This window comes from Sarcophilus harrisii, chromosome 2 (genome assembly GCF_902635505.1).
Source record: "Sarcophilus harrisii chromosome 2, mSarHar1.11, whole genome shotgun sequence".
Lineage (NCBI taxonomy): Eukaryota > Metazoa > Chordata > Mammalia > Dasyuromorphia > Dasyuridae > Sarcophilus > Sarcophilus harrisii.
Window position 1 is genome coordinate 277,452,162 of NC_045427.1, and position 19,523 is coordinate 277,471,684.

At 31.1% G+C, this 19,523-nt stretch overlaps 1 protein-coding gene across 6 annotated transcripts in view; it reads left to right on the plus strand.

Annotated features, from left to right (window-relative positions):
• NOVA1 (NOVA alternative splicing regulator 1) overlaps positions 1–19,523 on the plus strand; it is a 159,279-nt gene that overhangs the window by 100,533 nt on the left and 39,223 nt on the right. For all 6 annotated transcript variants that reach the window (XM_031952277.1, XM_031952273.1, XM_031952276.1 and 3 more), the window contains one exon: positions 18,146–18,312. In XM_031952277.1, the coding sequence (XP_031808137.1) occupies positions 18,146–18,312 (167 nt within the window). The remainder of the gene's footprint in view (positions 1–18,145; positions 18,313–19,523) is intronic.

Consider the following 19,523-nt stretch of genomic DNA (forward strand, 5'->3'; position numbering starts at 1 on the left):
TACAAAATAACTTTTATGGAAAAGATAGACATAACAGTAGAACAGTACCATTGTAAAGACAGCACTAACTTGTGTTCAGGTTATGAAAGAATAGAGGGTAGTGGTCAGAAAAGAGAGCATCAGCCCAAGTAGCCCATTACTGCATCACAGATTCATTGGGCAATATAATGTCATATCGTCCATTACCAGATTACATTATTTATCTGTAATCCTTAAAAAAAAAAAGGCCTATTTTTGGAAGAACCATATTTTTCTAATAATGCTTATATGGTTGCAAGTTATGGAATGACATTTTCCAGTGAATAAATGTGGAATGTCACACAAAGTTCAGTAAAGGTGGGTATGACTAGCTGATTTCTAAAGTCATTTCCAACTCTAGAATGTTTATTGGCAGTTGTTTTTATGGACTTCAGTAGAAATAGTATCAGAATGTTCTATGGACAGGTGGCACAGGAGGATTAAAAAACAAAAACAATAGCAATTGCTTTTGTTTTTGTAATTGAATACATTTTGGTTTCTGGAGACTCTCTTAAAAGCATCTGCTGGACAAGGCCAAAAGCAGAAAGGATAACAAAAGGATAACAAGAATGATCTGAAACTCATAGTGCTTTCAAATGCTTTTAATTTCTTCCTTTAGATCTCTGTATTTTGAGTTTTCATTCCATTAAAGGTAGAAATTATGAATATTTGGCATGGTAGCATTTATTAAAAATATTGTTCTTAGATTTTACAGTTTATTTTTAAGTTTTTAAGATAGTAAAAAGCACTTTTACCTATGATAATACTCTTGTTTCATTTAAAACTATATTTTGAATTCTCAAGCTCTTGAGTTTTTTACATATTGTCTGAGAGAATAGAATCATAGGACCATATATAGACACAAAGCAGGAAGTGACCTTTCAATTTCCTAAAAGCTGTTGAATCTAACCTCTCACTTATAGATGAAGAAACTGAGACTGAAAAAAAAAGGTTAAGGGATTATAGTATCTGAAACAAAATCAGAACCCAGGTCTTCCTTATTCTAAGCCTAGCACTCTAGCTACTGTGCCATCTAGTTGCTCATTATTAATCTTCCTCCTTTTTGATGAGGAAGTGTTAATCTTTCTTATAGACCTTATGTTTTATTAAGTCACATGCATTTTTATTGAGACATTTTCTAAAACTATCATTCTATTATATCTCATTGTACATTAAGATTAGTATTTTATAGATCTTAATTATATTTTCCTTTTGAACTTTGATTTTAGGATCCAAATACATTTCTTTACATATACATTCATAAATTTTTCCTAAGCACTTTTATGCTTAATGCGTGTGCCTGAAGAAGATAATATCAGCAACAATAATAATATCATACCAAAACATCATTTGGTGTACATAGGATAAAATGGCATAGCATTATTGAAAAATACAGTTAGCAACTTCTTCATCTTTAGAATCTTTCTGTAATGTTATTTAGTTCTTAAAGTACACTTTGTATGCATTCTTAGAGAATGTAAAGATTCTGAAAAATTCAAGCTTCTCTCTGGAAGTCAAACTGGACTGATGGGGAAAGGGGAATATTACCAATACTTAGAGCCTTCATTTTCTATTTTTCCTTGATATAAATTTAAAATTTGACATTTATCAAATCAAAAATCAAGTTTTGATATAGAGAAATATTCCAGATGTGAAGAATTTGATGTGATTTTTTTTTCCCCTCAATGGAGGCCATATAATTAGATGTCATCTCTATATACATTAAATGATTAATATGATGTTTGGTTATGTTATTATCATTATTTTCATTCTCTTATTTGTTGGAAATAATCTTGGAACAAGTCACCATTCTACTTTTGTTCCTTTCTATTTCATGTTTTTCAAATTATTGTGTAGACTGGTAAAATGTTTGCTCTTTATAAACAAATAAAAAGGTTAGTGTTTAAAATCTATAGATTCACTGAAAGTTTCTTCAGGATAACTCTTAGTATAAGATGGGATAAGAGTTATTGTATGCACTTTAACCTATTTCCACAAATATCATTCTGCACAAGAAAAATCAGATCAAAAAAGGAAAAAATGAGAAAGAAAACAAAATGCAAGCAAACAACAACCAAAAGAGTCAGGATACTATGTTGTGGTTCATATTCAGTTCCCACTGTCATCTCTCTGGGTTCAGATGGTCTCTTCATCACAAGGCCATTGGAACTAGCCTGAATCATCTCATTGTTGACAAGAACCATTGATTTCTTATACTGTCTTCATATTTTGGAGCCATCTCATTCCATATAATTAGGAGGTCTATAATAGTTGTGTCTGTTAAAAGTATTGTTTCTTCATTTATGCAGTTCAATGTTATGTCTGGGTAATTATAGGCATTTTTTACTGTAATGATGCTCCAGTTTACTTTTTTCTTTGGATTCTTAAGGATATTTTGAGGGATTGTGTTTATCCTATTATTGTTATCAACAAACATTTATTAAGTTCCTACTCAGTAACAGATGCTATACTGTGCAATGGAGATATAGATTGATGGCATATTTGTATATAAGTACATAGCAAATAAATAAAAGAAACTTAGGGAAGAGTACTAGTAGTTGGAAAGGAGGATTTACAAAAGATTTTATTTGGAAATTGGTAATTTGACTGTGTCTTGAAGCAAGACCACTATTCTCTCAGGTGGTGTGATAAGATTACATTCCAGGCATGACAGAAATTCAGTGCAAAGACATGAAGATGAGGAGCAAAGAGAAGGCCCGTTTCCTCAACTTAAAGAATGGGAAGAGGAATGATAAATAATGAAGATTAAAATATAGGCTAGGGTCAAGATTGTATAGGATTTTAAAAGCTAAATATTTGTTCAGAGTTTATTTTTGGTCCTAGAGGCAATGAGAAGCCACTGTAGTTGATTGTTTAAGAAAGTGAAATGTTAGGACCTGCATTTAAAGAAAATCATTGACTGATATGTGGAGGATTGATCAGAGTGAAGAAATACTTCAGACAGAGGAACCAATAAAGAGAGCTTTGCAACAGCCCAGGTGAATAGTGTTGAGTACTTGAACTAAGATGATAGCTGGATGAGAAAAAGAGTAAATTATGAGAAATGTCACAGAGATAGGGAAAATAAAATTTGAGAGCTAATTAGATATATTGGAAATTATGCAGAAGTTGATAATTGTGGGAATATATATATATATGTTATATATATATATATATATATATATATATATATATATATATATATATATTGCACATGCTTAACATATTAAAGATGTTAGGGGGAAAGGAGAGAAAAAATTTGGAATACAAGATTTTGTAAGAGAGAATGTTGAAAACTATCTTTGCATATATTTTGAAAATCAAAAGCTATTTTTTTAAAGAAAAGATAGGGCAGAAGTTATATATTTGAGAGACTGGAATCTTTGACAGAAATAGAGATGTTTAGAAAGGGATACTATTTTGAGGGAAAAGCCAATGAGGTCTATTCTGTACATTTTAAGTTTGAGGTGTCTGCGTGACATTTAGTTTGAAATCCCCAGCAGGTAGTTGGTAGTAACAGAACTGAAGCTCAAAGATGAGCCTTGAGCTCTAAATCTGTGAGTAATCTATATAGAGATAATAATTAAACCTGTGGAAACTAATAGGACCACCTATAGAGTGTCCAGAGAGAAGAAAAAGAATTGGGAGAGAACCTAGGGACATACCCAGAATTAGAAGCCTCTATAAGTATGATGAGTTATGTAAAGAAAACACTTAGGAGAAGAACCGAGAGAAAAGAATGTATATGGAAGAGATAGGTCACTGGTGTCAATTGCATCAGGCAAAAGGAAGATGCACAGAAAGAATGAGGATTATTAGTTTGGCATTTAAGATAACTGCTGGTAACTTTGAAGAGACCAAACTAGATGAGTGATGAGACCAGATTGAAAGCATGATTGCTAAAGGATTGAGGAAACTGAAAATAAAATTTCATTTAAAAACAAACACTTATACAGATAAATAAACAAATAAATAGGATCAAGAAGTATGAAGAAACTTATAGATCAGTATAAAGTGGAGGCATCTATTATAGACAGCTATTTCTTAGAAGCTTGACTGAGATAAGGAGGAAAGAAAAACAGTACAATAGCCTGAAGAGAGTTATGAAGGTTGTTTTAAGATGGGGATATTTGGTCATGTTTCAAAACAATAAGAGAGGCACTAATAAATAGTGAGACTGAAAAATGGTGAGATAAACTGATATTTGAGAATTAACAAAGAAGTTTGAACTAACAAAATCTATTTATATAATGCTAGTCCTAAGTTGAATTCAAATTTTCCCTCTAAAAGAATTTTAAAATTCATACCTATCTTAATGACTATCTCTCCATAATAGTTAGGCTCATAATGATTTCTGTATTGTGGGGAAAATTGCATAATCTTTATATCCAAATTTTTTTGTGTTATCTGCAGGTCACATTTATAGCTTATTGTATCAAGATCCATATTTTGAAGTTCTTCATAACACATTTTAAATAAGGAAGGATTCAGTGAGAAGAAGTGTAATATACAATATAATGCTGATTGTTGCATGTCTAAATACTTTTAAAAGAGATGGAAATGGATTTTTAAAATTATTTTTCTATGGCTTCAATAGCTATGATGATTACTTGCAAATGAACAGCTGCACCTTTAGTGCCACAGGCTTAAATTAAGGTCCCCAAGTCCCATAGGTTTTACATTCCATGACATGTTAGTAAGAAACTTATAAATATAGAAAGGCTCATGTTCTGAAGTAGAATATAATCCATATAATACTCGCAATTACTACAGTAAATAAAATTCAGTCTACTGGGATTCTAAAGGCCAATTATTTACATAAAGAAAACAGATTAATGGATTTCCATCTGGTCAGAAAGACAGCAAAAGGAATTTCCTTTCCAATTTATTGACTGTGGAAGTATTCCAGAAATCTTTTAAAACAATTTTCACTTTTCTTCCAACTCACTAATGTTTCAATTGAAAATACCCCATAACTGTCCTTTTTGGAAGAATTTGCTTCCTTTTCCTTTTTCATCTTTAACATTAAATAAAATAATTCTGGATACTGAGGTTTATTAATATTTTCATTGCAGGAATAAAACACAATTCAAAATTATGAGTCACATTTTGTGTGTCTTCAGTTTCATAATTTATAATGCAATTATGTTTTCCTTTACCTTTTTATCCTTATGTCCTAAGTAAACTGTATTCTCCTTTTCTCAGCGTGGGAAAAATTCTAAAGAAAAAATTTTCTCCCTCTAAGATATTGTTTATGACTTATGGTTTGGTAAACATTTATTGAGTCTAAAACATGGATTTAATATTTGTTTTATTTTAAAAGTTTAAGTAATAATTCCTAGCATCTCTAGGCTTTCTTTGAGGTCAATAGTATTTACCTCCCTTTCCCACCTCCCTTTTTAGTTTTGCAATAATAGCCAAGCTGTTTGATTTTGTGATCCTCTATTTCCCATATCATCTCATGAACATACAAAACAAAATTTTCCCCATATTGAGAAGAAAAGAGAAAAAGTAAAAACCCCAGCAGAGAGTGTTACTTTGGATAGGAAATGATATGGAAGAGGGGAAACCCCCAACTTCCTTCTTGAGAGGAAGAGGGACATCTATAGGACTTTCCTATTCTTCCCAATTTTTAATCTGTTTTTCCACCCCTCCCCAAATTACTCTCTTATGTATTAATTTTCTGTTTATCTCTGTGTATATACATTGTATGTGTGTGTATTTCATTTGGTTTGGTATAACGTGTTCTATTTTTGTCATTATATCCCCAGAAAATACTTGACACATAAAAATTGTTTTGAGATTACATTGAGTTGATATTGAACTTAAATGGCAGGAGAAAAGTTGCTTCAATGGTTAGTCGAATGGTAGGAGAGTGTATTCATTTATTTAGAAGTTATATGTAGTTTTGAATTTTATAGCCCTGGTCTTTAAGATCATTATTGAACTGGTTCAAAATGTTCTTTTCCCTTTAAAGTCTGTCACCAAAATGTACACTTCAGTTAATAATTTCAAATATACTAAAAGAATTCCCATTCTATGGGCATACATGTATGTCAAATGCTTTATATAAGGAGCCAAAATCACTTGTTGTTTTTGCTGAGCAATGAAATGTGACAGCCAAGAGCATAAACACTTGCTGTACAGCGGAATAGGTTAATTTCTACTGGTTTACTTTGCCAACACAACCTGTAAGGCCAGAAAAGTGCTTGGATACTTTATAGCCTCTGTAGCAGATATCCGAATGTCTCCTGTTTCAATTTGTTATTTTCCTTTTAAAGTATGCAAGATAGGTATTAACGTAGTCAGGGAGTTTATTAGTAACAGAGGAAGGGTTTTTTCTGACTGTTTTTCAGTCATTCTTTTAGTCATTCTTCATAACCCCATTTGGGGTTTTTCTTGACAGAAATACTGGAGTGGTTTGCCATTCTTCACTAGCTCATTTTATAGATGAGGAAACTGAGGCAAACAAAATTAAGGAACTTGCCCAGGGTCACAGGCCTAGTAAGTATCTGGAACCAGATTGGAACTCGGCAACCTGACTCCAGGTCTGGAGTCACCTACCCACTGTTGTCACCTAGCTACCCCAAGTTAGGATTATGAATAATCCTAATAGGATTCTTAGAGTAGCTCTTGATGGATCAATGAAACCTTTATAAATGGATAAAATTAACCACCAACATACCTGCCTCAATAATGAATTAGATGTGTTCTAAGGCAACTCACAACCTTAGTTTTGAAATTAAGGTCTAAGTTCTGAATTTAAAATTTTATATTCAATCACCTAAAGAAACTTTGAACTATCCATATATTTCTAATGAAATCAGTGCCTAAAAGTAGAGTTCTAGGCAATCTTCTGATAGGGATGGAGATCTTAGCTGTCCAGCAGTACTTTTTTGTTCTTTGATCATTTTAATGAGATCATCATTCATTATTAAAAATATTTTCAGCCTATACCATATTACATGAATATCAAATAGGTTATAGATTGTTGTTTTTGTTTTTCTTAGGTTTTACAGCATAGAATCTAGGAAATAATTGCAATTGAAATAAATTTCCTGAATAAAAAGGTAGTTTTTTGAATTATAATATATGCCAGGGCCTACAATTTCTTAAGTATTTTGTCCTGTTTAGATGTGTTTTTTTTTTTCCTCTTAGTAATTGTATGTGTGGGAGGAAGTATTAAAATGCTTATAAATGTAGAATGGCATAAATATTGTAATGGCAAAATGAGTTTTCCTTCTAAGTAGATTTTAAGTGCTTTTGTTGATCTGAAATATCTGTCTAAAAAAATCTTGAATATAATCCTATACTATTCTTCTCTAGTGATGGTCTGTCTTCCACTCAATGCATATATCTTTTATTCTGTAATAGGTTTGGAATGAAATTTTGTAGGGATTTTTTTTTTGTAAAAAGAATTGAAGAATTTTAAAATGTATATTTCTTTTCTTATAAAATTATCAAACAATAAAAAAGCCATTCCCATGGTTAAGTAGGAATGCATTCATATCTTTAATGACTTAGTTCTGTAGTAGTCCTTATATTACTTACTACATTGTTATAAACATTTCTTATGATATTTGTCTTGAGAAAATGTTCTGGGAAATATCTTATTAAATATCTGTCTAAAATTAAATCCACAAGTCACAAGTAGTTTAAATAACCATGTTACTAATTAAAGGGAATAAGGAGATGCCAGGACAGAGGAGTTAAGGGGGGGGAGGGGAAATGAGCATATAGCCCTTAGAGAGAAATCTAATCTGTGTAACTCAAGTTCATCAAACCCAAAAAGATTTTATATATTTATATGTGTGTAGATAGATAGATAATAGATTGGGATGTCAGGCGCATATAATTTTTTTTCCCCAATTCTACTTGTCCAAACCTCCTTCCCCACTTTTTTCTCATCTTTCCACTTGCATAAGTTGACATCCCATTTGGAATATATAGTTATGTACACCCTTATATTATTTTGCTGAATTACTACTATGGTAGTATGTACCAGACTAAAGATTTTTTATATTACTCTGTGCTAGGTGACTCCGTGGATAGTGTGCCAGACCTGAATTCAGAAAGATTTCTCTTGCTGAGTTCAAATCTGGCCTCAAATACTTATTACTGGTGTGACTCTGAAGTGCCATGATGCCTCAATTCATAAGCAGGAACTAGGGAGAAAGATTAATATCCAGTCTAGCATGAATATTCTATACTCTTGTTGTTGTTGTTGTTATTCCTGCTCTTTATCTAGTTGAAAATTAGCTATTTCGATATAAGTAATATGGAAGCAGTTCTTGCACTACAGAGATCATTTCTCTGAGGGTGGTAAGTTTTATTTGTAAGTTTAAAAAAAATTCACTGACTTGGGGTAAAACTCAAACTTTTAAAATTGTTTGGAAAGTATTTTTTAAAAGAGTGTATTATATACTAATTACAGATATATATGTATTATATATATATATATATATATATATGTATATCCTTTAATATATCCCATTGTTACAGCATCCTTGGAATAATATAAATTTTGCTATTCCATTGATAAAACAATATGGAAACCAAGTCTCAGGTTCTGTGATTTGATCAAACTCATATAGCTAGTAAATAGCAAATCCAGAACTCAAACTTTTGAATTCCAATACAGTCTCATAAAGCCCTTTCCTCTTTTTACCATTGACCCCAGCTATCTAAAATTGACTTTTTCTTTCTTCCTAAGATTTCTTATAGTAGGCATTATTCTCATCTTTACCTAGTTCCTCCCTAAAACCTTTTGTAGTTTCATTTTCAACTTACCCTAAGGTGATTTCTCACTTCCCAGATCAGTCTTAGCATTTTGAATTTCTCTTTTGTAGTTCACGTTCTACTTAATATTTCAAACGTTTGTTCCTTTACTTTGTTCCTAGATTATTCTGGAAGCTCCTTAGCTATTTTATTTCATCTGTATAATTCCACTTGTTTACATTACTTACATGTAATACTTAGTCATATGGAAACAATATCAACAAACAGCTTCTGAATGTACAACTTCAGTGATGCCATTGTGCCTAAAACACCACAAATCTTTCTTTTACAGCATGATATTTGTAGAAATATATAGAGAGGGATTGCACATGTTTAATATATATTGGATCACTTGCTGACTGGGGGAGGGGGTGGAGGTAAGAAAGAGAAAAATGGAACCCAGGATTTTGTAGAGGTGAATGTCAAAAATTATCCATGTATATACTTTGAAAATTAAAAAAAAACTTTTATTAAAAAAATCCCACAAATCTTAGTAGTTGGTCTATGTAAGTTGCTTTGCACAAAAACAAAGAATAATGGTCATCTAGTGAACAGTCTTATAATGATGAACCTTTATGTACTTAAGTGATTATTAAATGTCAGATGGAAGTTTATTGTCAAGCCCACAATCAAAGCTGTTCTGCCTTTTGGACACTTGGCTCTTCTGTTTCATCTTTGAAGTCTTTGAAAACCCATGTTATTATCTGGATTTAGTTAATAGAGCAAAACTCAGATATCTCAATACCAAATTTAGTTAATGTTTTGCCAAGGAAAAAATTAACACCCTTAGGTTTCTGCTTTCTTTAACTATAGTCTCAATTTCTTCTATGTAGTATAGATTGCTGTCAGCAGAAAATTGCCTTTCTTTTTTATATTTCCTTTGATTTTCTGTTTTGAGTTTTTGGTGTGTGTGTGTGTGTGTGTGTGTGTGTGTATATGTTAATTTGTTTATCATATAACCAGTTGTCCAATTATATGTCAAATTAGAGTTGTTTGTAATTTGGTTTCCCCCCCAAAAAAAATTTGGGGTTGAATTAGATATTTCACATTTTAATAGTTACCCCAGAAGTTGCATATGTGGTACATTTAAAAGCACAATATTTCATGGACTTGACTTAAACTCCAAAAGCTGATATTTATGTTAATTCATCTTCTCTGATATGAGCTATGTCTGGTGTCTTTATACTGGTTTAATATAATCTTAAGTCATCTGACTTAAAATGGGGAACTCATTTATTCTCTTCCAAAGTAATGTGAGAAATTATTTTTCCTCTTATTTTACAGTTTAATTTATCTTAGTACTATGATAATTAGTACAAAATATTTTTTTAAACTACAAAAATGCTTTCCTTATAAACAATCTGTTACTTGAAAATAAAATGCTAATTAGATGGCATAAGATGACATTTCTGAGATTTTTTTTTTCATTTTACATTTGGAATTCATCTGACTAAACTATATTTTGGTGCTCTTTCCTAAAAACAATTGTGAATAAAATATTCATGGTTAATTATATTTTCAGTTATAGTCCTTTTTTTATAAGTGACTTTGCATTTTAAAATGACATATCCTTTCATGCATTGCAGTTAGTTTTGAGAAAGCATAATATATTCAGAAATGATAAAATAGACATATTACTTTGCATTTTAGCCCTAAGATTATTGGGAAATAAAAGCAAAATAAGAAAGACCTTGAAACAAATCTACTCTGGGGAAATTATGCTTGAAGATCAGTATAGAACTAGAAAATTCACCTAATAAAAACAATACTCTTAATTAAGAAAACAAAGTTAGTATAGTAATTTGGACATAATTCATTCTCCTGTAGCCACTGCAGGGCTTGGGACCCCAAAGGAATCCTAAGAAACCAGTGTTCTAGTGTCATTTCTCTATGGAAAATGTCTGTTGGGTGTTATCGGAGACCTAAAACTCCATAAAGAACTGAATTTGTACACTATAGCTGCTCTATATAATAGTTTCAGAGAGAGAGGACTAGAACACATGAGAGTAATAATCATAAAATAATAAAATCACTAACATTTATGTAGTGCTTACTATGTCCCAACACTGTACTAGATGCTTTGCAAAATGAAATTATTTGATCTACACAATACCTCTGTGAGATAGGTGCAATTGTTATTTCCATTTTTTAGATTAATAAACAGGTTTAAGTGAGTTGCCCGTAGTCACACAGAAGCGTTTGAGACCAGCAATGAACTTGGGGTCTTCCTGACTCCAGTCCCAGAACACTATTTACTTTGCCATCTAGTTGTCCCATAGATAATAATTCAAGACAAATTAAGAACAAAATAAGGTCACATAATATGTTATAGAAGACTTAAGAGTAATATGGAGGAGATCACTGTGAGCAGGAAGTCAGATATGGCTTCATGGAGAAGGTAGTGGATATGATTGACCTTAAATAATGATTGATAGATTTTAAATGAGACATTAGGAATTTCATGTCTGGGGAAAGCAGAAACCTAAGTGTGTTAATTCTAATAATGCAGATCTGCATCTTCTTTTCAATATAGAAATAGGCCTGTGATTTTATTAGTACAAGAAACTCTGGTAAAGAAACATTCTTCAGTAAGCATTCAGTAAATGCAGATCTTTACCTTTGCGACAAGCTAGAATTTGGGAGAATTGCCTATATGCATGGAAGACGAAAGGATTTGTGGGGTCACACTATTTCTCAGAGGCAGAGATTCAACTCAGGTATTCCTGGCTGTGAAGCTGACTCTCCTCCTCTGTCTCTTATATCAGTGTCCCATGAACACAGTCTTTACGACAGAGATATTATTGTGGAGATTAAAATTAGAGTAGGGGTCTAAATTGATTGTTTTTTACATTATGTATTAGAAAATTATGAGAAATAAAGTTGGACAGATAATTGAAGCCATAATAACCTGAATATTAGCTAATTTAAGAATATTTTAAATAAAGGATTAGTATAACTGATTGAGATAATTAATGGAGAAAGGAGGCAAAAATGAGAAGAGAGAGGTAAGTGCTTATGATGTCAATCAAATTCCTCTCTTCATCAAGGCCTCCTCTATACTGGATGACATCAGAGCCCAGTCATCTGCCCAGGCACCCTCAGAGCCAACCAATAGTACATTTTGTTATTAGATTGCCGCTGTTCTATATATCCCTTTCCTGCCCATCTAATAACCCATATGAACCTCCTCTCATTCCCTAGCCAATCATAGGTAAAGAAGGTTTCTTGGGTTAGTTCTAAAAATTGCTAAAGAGTGGACCTCCAGTGGAACAACAAACCTAAGTTTTTTTTTCCTCCTTTTCCCCCAAATACAATAAAAATCTATAACTAGGAAGATTTAAATATTAAAGGATACCTCTAGGAACTATCATCTTTTCTCTTTTGCCTTTGGAATGCGGTGGAAAGAATTTTTAATTTGAACCCTGGCTCTGTTCTTTGGACAAGGCACTTAAATTCTATGGAATTCATTTCCCCCCCCTCAATTGTAAGAAAATGGGGGAAAGAGGATTAGGTATCTTGAGTATCTTTTCTGTCTCAAAATCTATATTCCTGTGGTAATTAATGGAACATAGTACTAATTAATATAATTATATGTTTATGTTGTAACATGATAATAAATATTTGCATAGGCTGTTTTATTAAAAGCATAAGAGAATTATAAAAAGGGGGTATTTCTGCATCAGTTTTGAAAACTAATGTCTTGGGATGAAAATCAGTTATTCAGCCAGTGAGGATTAGTTTCTGATTTAAAAAAAAACAAAACAAAAAACAAACCTAGTCTGTGTGGAGAAAAATCTTGCTAAGGAAGCAAGACTTAGAGCCATAATCTTTTAGAGCTAGAAATCAGAAGATAATCTGTGCTGTTTCTTTTATTTCTAACCATAAGTAGAACAACAAAGACCACATTGCCTATTAGCTCCTGAATTACAAGACATAGGAATGGAGGGGGACATGAAGTGAAAGAGTGTGCTTGATATAATAGCTCCTGAGCTATTTTTTTATATACTTAAGGAAAGGTAAAGATAATTTCTTAAAAATGTTTCTTAGGACCACAATTTAAACTTTTGCCATGGTTCACTCAGGGATTATTTCCCCACCTAGTGTTCATATATAATTTTTGTATAACAAAGAAGATAGCAAAGCTTTTTACTCTTGAAGTCTTATGTTATTAAACTATACTTTAAAGAGAAGTTCGGTTGCTTCAGTTATCTCTCTTTGTGACACCATCTGGAGTTTTCTTGGCAAAGATACTGGAGTAGTTTGCCATTTGCTTCTCTAACTTATTTTCCAGATAAGGAAACTGAGGGAAAGATAAGTGATTTGCCCAGGATCATACAGCTACTAAGTGTCTGAGGTCAGGTTTGAACTCAGAAAGAATCGTCTTCCTGATTTCAAGTTCAGTGTTCCCTCCACTGTACTGTCTAACTGCCCATATATTTTTAAGGAATATCATTGATGTGAAGAACTTATAAATATTTTAAATACTAAATTTTTACCAAGTATTCTTGATGTTTAAGTCCTATATATGACACAATATATGTCATTTAACTCCTTTGTGTCCCAAGCTTCTCTCTTCAGAGTATAAGTGAATAGTCAAGAAATAAATATTTAAGTGCCTTCTGCATGCCAGGGACTTTGTTAAAGTCTAGGGATACATAGAAAGCTAAGAGAAAATCCATACTATTAAGGAGTTCACAGTCTAATGGAACAGTTGTAGGTATATTTGCCTACCCCAATGAAACTTTAGATCTGCTTCCTATATTTGAAACAACAATCTCCAACTTGTTTTTACTTCTGTTTTGTCATATGTTCCCATTAAATAAGGTTTGCAAGGTGTTTGTCAAACATTGAGTTTTCTAGTCTCTTTTGTGCTCCATTTTTAAAGTAGTCTGTAATAGAAATAGAAATAGCAACATTTTTTTTTAATTTGCCAAGCTCAAAAATACAAACCAGTTTACATTATAGTACATGCAAAGAGATCTTAATCTTTCCTTGCCAGTTTTTTTGGTCATTTCTTTAAAAAAAAATAACCTTAATGATTTGTTTCAAAGATATCTTTAGATTTCATAGTACCAAAAGAAAATATTTTTATATAAGTAACTTAAACTTTGGTTAATAGTCTTCCATAGATAGTAAAAGCTACTTTTAACTAAAAATGATAAATAACTTGCAGTTTACTTTAGTCAGTAATGGAACCTAAAAGCTTTTTAAATGGCCCCTTCTTTACCATCATTGAACCCCCCCCCCCTCCAAAAAAAATACCTTAGCAATGCCAATAATTTTAATGGTTCATTTTTGTTATATAGGTTGGCCATGTACCTGGCAATTTTTCTTTTGCCTAATTCCCTTTTATAAATTATTGTGCTCTATGCTGAGTGAAAAGCCATTAGAATTAAGTGGAAAAACATAACAGCATTTCTTCTAAAAATTAAAGCAATTCCCAGTGGTGGATTACAATCTCCTATTTTTTTTTTCTTTTTATGGTAGTTTTAATGAGTGAGATAATTTAATCCTCAAAGAAAATGTATTGCAATTGTGAACTATCTCCAATTTGTCTCACATACACTGTGTGAAATTTATTTTTACACAATTGAATTTCTTCATGGTTCAGTGATTTTCATTTACTTTCCACTGGCCTATACAAAGTGAAAAATAGTGGAATCTGCTGTGATGTCTGATGTGGTAGGTATGGTCTTAAATTGCAGTTGCTAAAACAACATAGATTGTAGGATCTTGGTGAATCTGTGCCAAGGTTGACGAAATTTTCTGTTTGGGTTTGACTGGTTTCTTTTCTCTGTTTTGACAGTATACATCTCTGTAAGTGCACTTCATGTTTGGCTCCAGAAGCATGAGTAACTTGATCTGTGTTTTGTGTTGTCTGCTGAGAGAAGAACTGTTGTTGCCTTGATCAATCCTCATCCATTCTTGCCATTTAGCAGACAATTAATACATCCTTGTAAAGACTCCCTAGAGCATCCCTTTAGAATTGGATTATTTTACACAAGAACCACAGGAGTTAACATTGTGGGGGTAGAGGGAGGAGAGACTGATAATAAAAGCTAGTTAAGAGAGGGAAAAATACATTAAGATCTCAAACTCACATTTATTGAACAATTTTCTACATACAGTGACGAAAGGAATCATTGCTTTTTGTTAAAATATTTTATAAAAGACTGCTACAAAAATAATCCATTTTCATTCCTAACAATCTTGAATTGTACAACCTGTCTCCATGGGTATACAACTATTTCTTATTCTTCTTCCTGACTTGTAAGAGCAGAAACGTTTTGGAGAAAAAGAATAATATACATTAATCATACTTTATATTTACATATATTATACACATAGAAATTTATATGTTCACTGTTTCTAGATTCAAATATATAATTTACGTAAGTATTTTCAAGAGTTGCTTAGAATTTTTAAATATGAGAATATATAATATAAACTTTGATCTGAACAAATAAAAATACATATGTGAATTTGGGGGGAAAATGAAAAAAGTTTTAAAAGGTACCAATTTTTTTTGTTTTCATCAGATAGCTATTTAATATAAAACTGTGGTGTTTTACGTAGTCCTGAACTTTTATAAATACACAATTAGTTTGGGAACATTAAGAAATACTGGCCAGAAATTAAAAATAAAGCAAATCAAAATTTGAAATTATTTTAAGATGTCTAACTAAAGTCATGAGACTGAGTAGATAAGCCATGCATGAAATTAGTCTCCTTATTATGCATAGCTTGTAAATTTATACATTGTTTACTGTTCTGTAAAATGGGTAGTCTTATTAAATGAAATGTTCTTGTATTTGTAAATATTTATTTAAAAGTTCTATAATTTGTAATAGTTTAAATTTCTTACATATAGGCAGGATACCATTTACATAAAATGAAATGTGAAATTTAGAATCCATTACATTTATGTGACTATATGTATTTATCACATACATATGATAACATGTATTACTACATGTAATAGTATGCTTTCACTAATTTGTGCACATTTGAAATTAATAAGCTCAGTGTAATGAACTAGAATCTCTATCTGTATTTTATCATAAACCATATGGCTTATTTACAGATAAAATTTACAAATAAAATTACAGATAATTATGTCTTGTCTTATGCTTATATTTAAAGTGAATCACTATCTACATCATTTAGGCACTGAGTCAACTTTACTATTTCATCTTTACCAAATTCTAGTTTATCTTTACCTAAAGCTAGTATTTGTGAGTGAGTTGAAATGAATGAATTTTCTTCTCTTCTGCTCTGAAATGTCAGTTTCTAAGAAGCAAAGGCATTTTAAAAGAAACTATGGAAATTATCTTCAAATATTACAATACAGATTCATATGATTTGCTTTCATAAAATATGAATGAAAAATTTTAATTGCCAAAAAATTCATATTCAGAATTATTTTTATGAGGAACTTTGATTTACCTATTACAGATTTTAGTACCTTCTAAATACCTGGTTTTGTATAATTAAGGAGCAAATAAGACTTATCATGAATGAGGTAACTACAATAGGAATATATAATATAATTATTAGAAGTACATATAATAAAACTAGATAATCGACATTCTTGGTGAGGAAATGTTTGTCAATGCAAGTCTGAAATATTCTCTGAATATTTTTCCAAAATATAACATTTTAGAGAAGTTCAATCATTATCTAGAGTCATAGCTAGTGTATAAAAAATAGGACTTTTAAACCAGTTTTTCCTAAAGTTGAGTTCTACTTTATGTACCTGTATGCTACCATATAATAAGCCTAAAAATTATTGTATACACTAAAATAGTGCGACAATCACTGATATTTGGGCTTTAGAAAGGATGAGGTTTTATAAAGAAGAACTCTTTGGCGAAATAGAAATACCTTTTCTCCTTGGTTAATGTCTGTGGCAGCCCATTAAAAAGGATTTTTTTTTTCCTTTTTTTTTCTAGCTCATATCTATGAGTAGTAGAAAGTTTAACATTTGAAATATTTGATTATTTGAAAATGTGTACTTCTTAATTCTAGTGAGATTCTTACAGTAATAACTTCCCTCCAAAAAAATTGTATTTAATATTTCTAATCCTAGTTGCCTATTTTTTCCCCTAATAGCAACTAGCAAACGTTTAATTTATAATGTTTAAAATTGAAAACCCTAGGAAAAATATCATTGCCTAATTTTTTTATGTCTGATCATATTAAAAACTCTATGATGTCTTAGATGTTACATAGATAACTACATTCTCACATTTAATACCAGCAGAATACAAGCGCTGGTGGGTACTGTCAAACTGAAAAGGTTTCAAGTATGAAACTATGTATTTCTTATTCAGTAAACAGCCTAGCTAAATCCAGAAAAATTATCACTGATGAGATTCATTAGCTTCTCTCCTTTAAGTGTATTTGTCAAATCTATATGTTTGCTGCACATACTTCCCTGGTATTTGGAAATGGTACTTGGAGAAAGAGATTTAAAAGAACTATAGTTGGAATTCAAAGATCTTCATAACCTGGTCCCCTGTTATCTTTTCAGGCTTCTTGTAACCTTACCTCATCCCAATAATCTCTTCAATCTAGTGATGATAGTTCTCTATGCGGCTTCTAGCACAAGACAATACATCTTCCAGCTGTACTTTTTTAAGATTGACCTCCTTTCTTGGGGTTCTTTCTCTACTTGTCTGCCCTGGCTACTTTCAAGTCCTAGCTAATATCTCACTTTTTACAAAAATCCTTTCTCAATTCTCCTTTGATGTTAAAGCCTTCCTCCCATTGATAATTTCCAATTTATCATGCATGTAGCTTATTTGTAGCACAGTTATTTGCACATTGACTCTTCACTTAAGATACAAGTTCTTTGAGAGCTGGTACTAGGTTTGTTTGTTTTGCTTTTGTGTGTGTGTGTGTGTGTGTGTGTGTGTGTGTGTGTGTGCCTTTTTTTTTATACCCAGTGCTTAGCATAGTGCCATACATCAAGTAGATAATAAAATTTTGTTTATTGACAAAAGGCTATATTAGGCCTCTCTGAAGTCAGTACCATTGAACTGAACATAATCTAGGTGTCCTGAGTGACATCTGACCAGGCCTTACTTGAGTGACTTAAAATATAGTTTTTCCATACAGAAATGAAGACGAAAGGAGGAACAAAATGAATGTAAAATAGACTTGCTACTACACCTTAATATGGTGACCCTCACATGAAATAAATATATAAACAAATAATAAGAAGGATGTTATTGATATTAGTCTGTCTAATTAATTTTTGATACTATCAGCTAGGTAAATACATATCTACCTGATTTTCAAAAAATATGAGAAAATTTTTCTGAATATTATTTTTTTTTCTCTACAGGCACTACAGAACGGGTGTGTTTGATCCAGGGAACAGTTGAAGCACTAAATGCAGTTCATGGCTTCATTGCTGAAAAAATTCGGGAAATGCCCCAAAATGTGGCCAAGACAGAACCAGTCAGTATTCTACAACCTCAGACCACAGTTAATCCAGACCGCATCAAACAAGTGAGTGTTTAGTTGAGAATTAAAAGAAAATCATTAGCAACTTAGTACAAATGCATTTTAAACAAAGGGTTATTTTGTAAATCATTAATTTTAAATATAACTTTTAAGTATGTAATTTTTTGCTTTAAAAAGTTATATCTATTTTGTTTTGTAGTTGTTTGCCCACCCTAAAGTATATAAACTACCATACCAAGGAGTAAACACATAGATTTTTTTCATTATAAACTTATATATTGTCCATTGCCACATCTGATTAACTTTTAGAATTTTCCATTCATTTAAAACTTCATGACTCATTTTTTATCACATATGGAAAAAAAAAAAACATGAAGAAGAATACCCACAGATTTCCCAATACTCTCTTTTTAAAAATCATAGTTTGAGCCTACAATATAATTTTGGGTTTTTGTTTTTGTTTTTTGCCTATGAAATTCTAGTTTGCTAATTCATTTACCTCCTTATATATGTTTAGCAAATTTGTATACATAACAGTATTGGATTTTTTCTAATCAAATATTTTGTCCTGTGTAACTATATAATAACTATATAGTTATTACATACAAGACATTATAACTCCATGTTAGCTTTTATGAGAAGAATTTCTTGTAACCAAAAATTTAATTACTTAATTCTTAAGATATTGAGGATAACTGCTTTAATTTAGGAAATCCTAAATAGTTAAATGTGGTAAAATCTTGCCATAAGCTTTTTTTTTTAATTTGTAAATTTGTTTAACATTGTATAATAGTACTGAAGTATTGTACTGTATTTCAGCCTTGTTAGTTTAGCAACTTTAAAGTTGTGACCAGTAGATAGATGCAATAGTATACCTTAGTGGAAAGGTCATTGTTATTTCATTGACCTAGACAATTAATTTATTCTTCTGATATTGTGTGTATGTATATAGGTATGTATGTGTATATAGGCATACATACATATGTTATATATAAATATTATCTATTCATGTTTAAAATATTCATATTCAACATAGCTAGTAGAATGAATTTCCATGCAGTACTTACTAAATTTGTATTTTTTAAACTGGTGAATTGATAGTACTCAAAATGTTCAAGTCTATTGTGTTTATTAACATGAAAATTAATATTTTAGTGAATATATTTTATTTAATGTATATATATATATATATATAGAAAACTAATTTCCTGATTATAGTATAATATTCACTAAATAGCAATTCAGAATCTATAGTA